Source organism: Eurypyga helias, unplaced genomic scaffold (assembly GCF_000690775.1).
Source record: "Eurypyga helias isolate BGI_N326 unplaced genomic scaffold, ASM69077v1 scaffold3143, whole genome shotgun sequence".
NCBI classification, from domain to species: domain Eukaryota; kingdom Metazoa; phylum Chordata; class Aves; order Eurypygiformes; family Eurypygidae; genus Eurypyga; species Eurypyga helias.
The window spans coordinates 1,705-12,092 of record NW_010239058.1 but is presented as its reverse complement, the minus strand read 5'-3'; the positions used below and the strand labels follow the sequence as shown (position 1 = coordinate 12,092).

At 49.4% G+C, this 10,388-nt stretch overlaps 1 protein-coding gene across 1 annotated transcript; it reads left to right on the top strand.

The window, feature by feature from the left end:
* The first annotated feature begins 5,507 nt into the window (after positions 1-5,507).
* LPAR5 (lysophosphatidic acid receptor 5) lies at positions 5,508-6,620 on the top strand. The gene has a single exon (XM_010148009.1). The coding sequence runs from the start codon at positions 5,508-5,510 to the stop codon at positions 6,618-6,620; it is 1,113 nt and encodes a 370-aa protein (XP_010146311.1).
* The last annotated feature ends 3,768 nt before the right edge of the window (positions 6,621-10,388 follow it).

Genomic DNA, 10,388 nt, shown 5'->3' with positions numbered 1-10,388 from the left:
CTGTGATTCTATGATTCTAAGACCATCCACATACGTGCCTCATTCCAGGTCTCTGAAATCCTGATTACAGTATCTGTTTGGTCAAATCTGAGAGGATGGGCTCACCTTCCATAACACCGCCGTGGCAGATTGTTGCTCCTGTGTTTCCATCCACCCGCACCAGAAAAAAGAAAAAGCCCCTCAAATAACCCCAATCTGTTTTCTACTCTCAGTGATCTTTGCTGCCAGTTCAGAACTCTGACGTTTGGTGTCTTGAAGGCCGAAGGGCTAGTATGTAGGGAGAGGCCACTCGGGAAAAAAAAGAAACCGTGATGATGGGCAAAAAACTCAACAGATGTCTGACCCAGGTGATGACGGCCGGAAAGCCTGGGAGATTTCCACAGCAGAAACGAAGACTGTGCTTGATCAGAACCACATTAGGAAGGGTTACAGAGCAGCAAGATGAACTGAGCGATGTCTGAAACCCACTTGGTTGCTACCCCAGAGGTCCGAAAACAACCGAAGGGTAGAAGAGCTAACTGTGATGTAGAGATATTTATTTAAAATTGCTTTTAAAGGCTGGCTAGCGGACACAATTAGAGAAAAGGCTCTTGAGGGATTTCAGACCACGGAGCTTGATGTCTGTGCTGAACAAATTAGTAGAAGCTATAATAAAGGAAAAAAATCAATTGGCATGCAGTCAAATCTAATTACCGGGGAAGAGTCATCGTGGTTTTATAAAGGAATGCGGTGTCTCACAGTCCTTCTTTGAAGGAGGCAACAAGCACACCAACAGTGGCCCACGTGTATTTCCAAAAGGCTTTCAAAAGGCTTTTAAGCACCAATGGTGCTTAAAGAAATTTAGAGAAAAAGTTCCTACCCGGACAAAAAGTGCCTAAAGGATAAGGCAGAGAATGAGGGCAGATGGTTGGTTTTCTCAGTGGAGTTATAAGACACCGGTGCTGGGCCTTGGACCGTTTGACTTATTCATGAGGGATGAATAATAAAATAACAGATCTGCCGGAGACATAAAATTATTCAGGTTAGAAAAGATGAGGGTTGGCTGCGCATAACTGCAGAGATTAAGAGAAGCGGGAGCGACTGGCCATAAAATCACCGCTGAAATTTCATCTAGCAAAGCGATGAGAAGAAGCAAACTGAACTGACCATTACCCCTTGCAGACGAGATCTGCGCCTACGTGGCGCGGCCACATCACCAACGCTGTGGGGTCTCTCAGCGCCCCACCGCAGGGCTCACAGAGGCAGCAGCAGACGCGGAAAGGTGCTGAGAAGGGCAACAAGGACAGAACGCCTCCGCTGTGAGGAACAGCTACGAAGAGGAAGACTCTTTAGCCTCAAAAAAAAGAAGAAGGGTTACTGAGGGGGAGTATGGTAGACATATGGTATCATCAGTGACAAGGTGAATAGGGATGTCTTTTCCACTGTCTCTTCCAGCACTAAAACTAGGAACTGAATATAGCAGGTGTTGATTCAAGAATTAGTACAAGGAAGTGGTTCTTCACCTGAGACACAGTCAAGCTGTGGAACTCCTTGGTGTTCCTGGCACTGGATGTTGGAGTTGGTAAATTTTACATCGCCTCAAAAAGCAACTGGAATGAAATAATGAAAAAAAAGTTCCCAGAGGACGACTAGAAGGAAGGGACCTCAAAGACCACCCAGTTCCAACCCCCCTGCCATGGGCAGGGACCCCTTCCACCAGACCAGGTTGCTCCAAGCCTCATCCAGCCTGGCCTTGGACACTTCCAGGGATGGGGCATCCACAGCTTCTCTGGGCAACCTGTCCCAGTGCCTCCCCACCCTCTGCGGGAAGAATTTCTTCCTGATATCCAGTCTAAACCTCCCCACTTTCAATTTAAACCCATTATGCCTTGACTGAATACCAATAGGTCACCTCTGGCTCAAGAAGCCCCTGGGCTACAATATGCTGGAAGCAGGAAGAGAATTTCAGGGAGCCTAACTCCATGGTTGCACTGTACTTACATTATGCCCTCACCATCTGCAGTTTGAGATAGAATACTAGCTGTAGGTGGAGCACCGATCTCACACAGTGTGGATCATGCTTACATATTATATTCCCTAGAGGTGTTTATTGAATAGATCTTGATAAAAATAGCTTTTCTGTGGAGACAGGACATCTTCACCTGACACATGCCTGGTCTGGGCACACGTGTCAGAGCACGTCACGTTCTCTCACAGGGTCTCATTCACTCACTCATTCTCTGTCAAGACGAAGGTCTCACCAGTCTGTTGAATCTACAGTCATTGCAAGGGTTTGGCTCTAGTAGAAGCTGGCATATCCTCGTTGTGACTGTTTGAAGCATCTAATCATTTCACTTGAAACCAACAACATCCTTGCACATTTGCCTTGTCTTGCTGGATTATCATAGAATCACAGAACAGTTTGGGTTGAAGGGACCTTAAAGACCATCCAGTTCCAACCCCCCTGCCATGGGCAGGGACACCTTCCACTAGACCAGGTTGCTCCAAGCCTCATCCAGCCTGGTCTTAGCTTACACGTAACATTTACGCAAGCCTCCACACAAAGTTTCCATCCACCTTCGTCAAAGAAGGGTGAAAGGCACACAGAGGGACCTTGCCAGAGCAGTAGAAGTTCCTGTAAGAAACCTCTCTGGGTGGTGAACCAGCCCAACAACACAAAAGGATGGGCAGATTGACAGCTCTCTACTCTTTCATATTAGACTTCCACTTTAATTGTTTAACATATTGTTGCCAGAATTAATATTTTCCTACCTATGATGCCAGCATGCACTCCTTCTGTCTTCAACAGACCCTCTCTCCAGGTCTGTGCATTGCCCCACAGTGCTATCCAGGCCTGACATACTTGTCCTGCCTGTCAAATTGCCGAGTAGCTTCCTCTTACACTAATATCAACCCTACGGAAAGATTTCCCCTAGACAGGAAGCTCTACTTTCCTTGTGAGGTGCATGGGCTCTGTGAGGGAGTCCCTGCCTAACCCTTGCGAACAGCGGTGGGGAACTGTGTCATACTTACCAACCCCTACTCCACTGTGACAGCGTTGAGAGCAGACATCGAGTTTTAGGGTCATAGAATAATTAAGGCAGTCTCTAGCCCAACCTCCTACTCAAAGGAGGGTCAGCTGTCAGATCAGGTGAGGTTACTCTGGATTTACACAGTCCAGTCTTGAAAAATTCCAAGGATGGAGACTCCACAACCTCTCTAGGAAACCTGTTGCAATGCCTGGCTGTCCTCACAGTGCTCCCTACATCCAGTCTGAACTCCTATTCCTTCGATTTACGCCCATCGCCTCCTGTCCCGCAGCCATGCCCCACTGTGGACAGCGAACTCTGTCCTCTCCCGGTAGCCACCTTGCAGGTGGGGGGAGTGTGGTGGGCTGACCCTGGCTGGAGGCCAGGTGCCCACCAAAGCCGCTCCATCACTCCCCTCCTCAGCTGGGCAGGGGAGAGAAAGTACAACAAAAGGCTCGTGGGGCGAGATAATGGCAGGGAGAGATCATCCAGCAGTTTCCATCACGGGCAAAACTGACTTGACTGAGTGAAATCAGTTTTATTTGTTACCAATCAAATCAGAGGGGGATAATGACAAATAAACCCATAGTGCAAAACCCCTACCCCCCACCCTACTTTTCTTCCCAGGCTCAGCTTTGCTCCCCATTTCTCTACTTCCTCCCCCCAGCAGCGCAGGGGATGGGGTATGGGGGTTGTGGTCAGTCCATCACATGCTGTCTCTGCCGCTCCTTCCTCCTCAGGGCAGGATCCTCACACCCTGCCCCTGCTCCAGCGTGGGGTCCCTCCCACGGGAGACAGTCCTCCACCAACTTCTCCCACGTGAGCCCTTCCCAGGGGCTGCAGTTCTTCACCAACGGCTCCCGCATGGGTCCCTTCCGTGGGGGCAGGAGCAGCCTGCTCCAGCACCACCTTCCCACGGGCTGCCGGGGAACCTCTGCTCCGGGCTCCTCCTCCCGCCTTTCCGCACTGACCTGGGTGTATTCAGTGCTGTTTCTCTCCCACACTCTCACTTCTCTCTCTGGCTGCTGTTGTGCAGCACTTTCCCCTTTATCCTAGAGGCACTGCCACCACCACTGGTGGTTGGCGGTTGGTCTGTGCTGGAGCCGCCCGGCATTGGCTCAGCTGGACATAAGGGAGGCTTCTGGCATCTTCTCGCAGAAGCCACCCCAAGAGCCCTCCACGACCAACACCTTGCCAAGCAAACCCAGTAGAGGGAGGCTGCTATTACATCCCCTGGAGCCTTCTCTTCTCCGGATGAACAAGGCCAGTACCCTCAGCATCTCCTCAAGGAGCAAGTGCTCCAGCCCCCAGACTGTTCTGTTGGCCTTCCGCTGGACTCAGTCCAGTTTGGCAGGACAGTGCTACCCTTAGTATCTAGAGTGGTTACCAGCCTCACACCACTTTGGAACCACAGGTGCGTTTGTCCACATGAATCCCACAGCCCTTCCTTCTTTACTGTGTCCTCCCTTGCCTGGCTGTGCTGCTCCGTGTGCGTGGGACACGGGCTGCCTCATGCTTTATGGTGGCGTAATCAGGGAAATGATCTGAGGACATGCAACCCAAACAGGCACCACTGGTCCCACGCGAGAGAGGACACCAGAGGAACGGTACGAGCGTAAAGCATAATAAGAAACTCCAGCTAGCTGCGGCTCCGGTGCATGTGGGTTGTTTCACCTAAGAAAAAGGAGGTGGGATGGAGCCAAGTCTAACAGTAGTATAATCCCTTTTATCTGCAGTGGATGTACAAAGTCCTGTTTCTCTGATATAAACAATACCACACAGCTTTCATTTTAAGTTCCTTCCAGTCAGCATTTTTTCCCACAAAATGCTTGCTCTGTTCTTTCTCTTTCTCTGCGTCTCTTCTGCTGGAGCTGCCTTGACTACTTTCCCCGTGTGCTCCTGTGTTGCCCCTTTCTCGTATGCATGTGCTCTCAGCAGTGATCGAAGTAACCTGCATTTTCTGGGGCAGAGCAATGAACGATTCTGCACAACAATCACCTTCTCTGTGCTCTGGCTTCTTCTGCCATGTAATTACTCACTTTTCCACTGTCCATTCTTCTTAGTCTCTCAGTTTCTTTGTGAGTTCTGGCAGCAGAAGTCATCATGGTGGGATTTTGACCTTCCAAGAGATTTCCCCCTCTAACTTAAACTCTTCTGTCTTGGTCTTCCGCTCTGACCAGGAATTGTGCTGACATTCAACAACTGGCAATGACCCTCCATCGCATCAGCATCCCCAAAACCACTGGAAGGAAGCGCTGAACTAGAGGCAGAAGCTGACTACGTTACCATCCCTGCCAGATAACCACTGACCAGCAATCCAAAGCAGCGCCAGCCAAGGGAGAGATGTGCCCATCTCCCACCCAAGCTGCAGATGAGGGGAATGACCTGCCTGTACCTTCTTAGAGGGGAATGACTTCTCTCAGGGCTTTTCTCGTGCCTCCTTAGCCCAGCAGCAGTCTCAACCATCTCTTCGAGACCCTCCACTAATCCCGGCTGGGCATGTCAGCTTCCAATGCATCTCAGACATGCAAGGATTACAGCTTCAACCACCACCTCCTCCTGCCTGGCTATATCTTGATATTCATTACGGGTCTGACACTGAACGTGATGGCCCTGTGGATATTCATCCGCTACCTGCGCCTGAAGTCTGTAGTGATGATCTACATGTTCAACCTGGCCGTCAGCGACCTCACCTTCACACTCCCTCTGCCGCTGCGACTCTACTACTACTCCAACCACCACTGGCCCTTCGGTAACACGCTGTGCCAGGTGTCTGGCTCTGTCTTCCAGATCAACATGTACGGTAGCTGCCTCTTCCTCATGTGCATCAACCTGGATCGCTACGTTGCCATTGTCCACCCTCTTCGTTGGCGACATCTCAGGCGCCCCAAGGTAGCCAAGCTCCTTTGCCTGATCGTCTGGGTTGTGATCTTCATGGGCTCCATCCCCACAGCCATAGTCCACAAGCAAAACCACTGTGAGGTACAGAACCAGACCGTTTATCTGTGCTTTGAAAGCTTTAGTGACAACATGTGGCAGAATAACCTCTTCCCCCTCGTTGTACTGGCTGAAATCTTGGGGTTTCTCCTGCCTCTCAGCTGCGTGACATACTGCTCGATTCGGATCTTCCAAGAGCTCTGCCACGACACCCAGACGAAGACTCTGCGACAGCAGAAGACTGTCCGTCTCCTCTTGGTCAATCTGGTCATCTTCATCATTTGCTTTGTGCCCTACAACACCACCCTGGCAGTTTATGGGATGATAAAGGCCCGGGTGATGAAGGTTGAGCAAGAAACACAGGCCTCTGTGCGACAAGTGTTAATTATGACAATGCTGTTGGCCAGCATGAACTGCACGCTGGACCCCTTGATCTACTACTTCAGTACTGAGGGTTTCCGCAACACCTTTAAGAAACTACGGCGGGGACAAGCCTGGGACTCAGATATGGGGATGCTTAAGAATCAGGTTGTGAGGAATAAGTCAACCCAAGACCATGCTGTCTCAAAAGGAAAACAGTTCCCAGCTGGAAACTTTATCCGTCCCAACGAATCTTTGCCCTCATTTCCTACTGCAGTATTTTTGAATGGCCCTATCGAGGACTCGGAAATATAACCACAGAAAGGTGACACCATTGCAGAGTCACCCATTCCATAATTACAGCCAGACTGTAGGAAACAGCTCAGGGTAACTCAGCAAACTGTTTGAGGGAGCGCAGCAGGCTGTATGTGGGTGAGCGCGACGATGCAGAGCCGAAGGATGCAAGGTTGTTTTGAATAAACAGAGATGCCTGGGTGACACGATCCCAAATGACTCTTTTGGTACAGGAAGCATAGTGGGAAGCAAGGACTTGAAATAAGCCTTGGTGTGTCCAGGTCTGGTCAGCAGAGATTCCCACAGCGAGTCTGTCCTGCCTGAGCACCTCCTGGCTGCACCCCAACACGAAGCAGTTCTGGGGTTAATCAGAGCACTGATGCGGTACTCGCTGCTGGCAGGGTGATTTTAGTGTTGAAGACCAAGGGAAACTTCGGGGTTGGTTTTTTTTTTTTTAACTAGATGCTTCAATTTGAGTCTTAAATCCGACTTGGGACAGCTAAATAAATGTCTTAATTTTCCAAAAGAGCTGAAGCATTTAACAACTCTTGTTGGGGTCAAGGAGATGAGCTTGGTGTTTAGTAATCTTGCAGAAAATAGGTTCCTAATTGTATAGTAAGGCACAGACCTTAGCAAAATAATCTTCAGGAGGTATGTTAAACGTGCTTGGCTATACATTTCCCTAAAGCAAAATGGCTTGGGAAGCCCTAGCATAATCAAAAATACACCCGGCGTTCATAATGGCCCCAGAAAAAAAAGAGGATGCCAATACTGTCATAATTTCTGAAGCTCACACTGACGTTGGTGCCTTGCGCTTTCTCGTCGCTCGGCCACAGGGTGATTGATTTCAGGCCTGAGTGATTTTCACTGTTAAAAAGAAATGATGTCACAGAATGAGGCTGCGGCGAAATGTATTTGCTTGTGCCATTTGTACGTGCTTTTTCAGCCTGCACCGTATGCAAAAGCCCTATGAATCTCCCCAGAAGTGAGAGACTCAGCTGTGCACAGGCAGTGCCAGAAACCCCGGTTACTCGCTCCTGCTAGTGCCCAAAGGTTGCTTTTCCACTTGGACTGCAAAACAGCCTCTCTGTGGCTTCCAGCTGAACTCAGGCTATCCCAGAGTGGGTCCATTATGGTATATTTGATTTTTTGGGGGGAAAATGTTAAAGGAATGGTAAGGGAAAGTGACAAGAAATGTTGTTCAGAGTAAAGTCCTCGTTCTTAGACTTCTAAATTATCAACGAATCTTTTTTCAAGTCCCTACCTCATGACTGCTGTGGAAATAAATGGATTGCAATCCATCATGGGATTGTGTTACAATACAGTTTAGAGACAGAGGGTTTTAAATCCATCTTCCCAGTCTCCCTTGAAGACCTTTTCTTTTATTACAGCTGACTGTAAAAGCAGGTTTTCGAGAAGACCTGCAGAAGGTGCTGAGCCTCTGGACAGAGAGATGCTTGCATCACAGGCTGCCTTGGGAAACATACGCCCTGGGTAGGCCAGCTCCATCCCCTTTCTCATCCCATGGCATCACCAGCCTTGAAATATGACTGCGGGTGAAGGACATTTAATGGTGCCTGGGAGATGCAGTGAGAGAGGTGGAGGAGGGCTTGCAGGGCAGTAGGCATTTCTATTTCGAAAATTCAGGACTGCCATTTGAACATGAATCATTTGTGACACCGTGCAGCTGTATGAGGCAGCAGAGCTGCGTGCACACCTTTTGCTAGGTCTGACGTTACCTTTTTATTCTGGGATATACAGGGTAGCGGAGTGATATTGCAGCAACATCGCTGCTGTCCGTCTCCACATCTGTTTCCACCTTCCTCTTTCCCAGACCCATTTCCTTGTCCCTGTTCCTCTGGTCCTTTCTCCCTTCCCCAGATCTAATACACCATGCACCTAAGCACCAATGCAATGCCTTCGCTGCGATGTTTTCTTCCCTGCCCGGAGAAGCTGATTTTTTTCTTTCCTTTTGACTTGGCTAGAGCACTGTCATAAATTCACAGAAAGATTTGGGTGGGAAGGGAGCTCTGGAGGTCTCTACCCCAACTCCCTGCTCACAGCAGGTTTTTGGGGACAATGAGGGCTGGCTGCTCCCCAAAGGAACGGCAGCCAAGATCCAGGCGTGGTAACAAGGTAGGCAGAGGAAAGGGCTTCCCCAGCAAGGGGAAGCACCTGAGCAAGGTGAGCAAGGCAGGTACGGTGGCGATAGCCGGGTTCAGCTGAGAATCCAGATTGTCAGACAAGCCTGTGGTGACGAGGCAGGTCCAAGGTCAAACGAAGAAGACAAGTCAGCATCAGGATTGGGCCTGGAGGCAGTAACCAGGGCGAGCCGCAGTCCAGCAATTGCCTGACAAGTCCATTTTGACAAGGCAGGTCTCGGGGTCAAGCCAAGAAGCCAATCCACGGGTCTAGATCAACACAGTGCGTGGTCAGGCACAGGCGAGACCGCTCAGGCAGGAGCCAAGGGCAAGGGCACCCGCTTAAAAGCAGCCCCTGGGGCAGGGGGTCAGCCCTGGCTGAGGCTCCAGCAAAGCTTTCTGGAAACTGTCCCCAAAGTCACCAGAGGGAAGGGGCAGCCCTCGGCTGCCCTGTCTCTGACCTGGTCCCCAGCCCACACAGCCGAAGCCCCAGGAGCAGGGAGGATGTACTCAGGACCCTGAGCTAGTTCAGGGTGCTCAGCGCCTTGTCCAGGTGTCTTCTGAGCACCTCCAAGGATGGAGATCCCTCGGTCTCTCGGAGCACCCACACCAGTGCTGAAACATGCCCTGGGGAGAGGCTTTTCCAAATGCTCAGCAGGGATCTCCCTTGTTGCAGGCCATGACTGTTGCCTCTTGCGCTTTCTCTGGGCCGCCGCGATCGGAGTCTGGCTCCATCTGCTCTCGGCAAGCTTGCTCCTCTGCCAAAGATACAGTGTGCCTCCCAAAACACAACACAAAACTCCTCAAAAAGAACATCAGAAAACATCCTCTTTACTTATAGTTTCATTCCTGAAAATAACAGAACTATTTTTTACCTGGAACATTTTATAAATATTCCACCTCCAGCAGAGGAAATTTTAGCTCAAATATTTTGACAAAATTATAAATAACTGAAAAACTGATCTCTTAATGGATCTCATCAACCAGTTGAACAATAAAGGGGGCTGCTGGTCATGCTACAGGCAGCAGAAAAGTTCCTGACTTTGGGTTCCTGAAGGCTTTCCTTAAATGTTATATATAGGCAACGGTGTGCCCAGCCCGGGCTGCTGCAGTTTTGTCCTTTGGGTTTTCAATCTTTCTCAGCTTGCATTAGTTTTGCTTCATTTTTGAGGATTCTAGTCAAATTTAATCACTTCGGGTTCTGGAGGGGATTCTGGACATTTTTCATGTCTGCCAGAGAAGGTCAGTCTTAGCTAGGTCTTCCGCTTCTGTGGTTTTGCCTTTGTTAGCCTGATTTTTTCATCCCACCAGGCGGTGATAAAGAAGAGAACATGCGTGTACCGTCTCTCAGTGAAATGACTCACTCACCCTATCTCGCTTTATAGCTTCTGTTTAATGAGTAGGTATATAAAAAAAAAGCCAAACAAACAAATCTGAAAGTCCTAGGGTATGATGATGTCCAACAATACCGATTGCTACAAAACAGAACCACTTTTAAGCACGTGTTTAAACTAGGAACAAACTACGCAATGGTATTCAAGAAAGGAAAGTCAAATGGGAATATAAGCCCAGCAAAGCCTTTTCAACCTGTTCAATTAACCCTCTACGTGATAATTCTCGAATTAGTATTCTTGCTAAGTATGTCAGG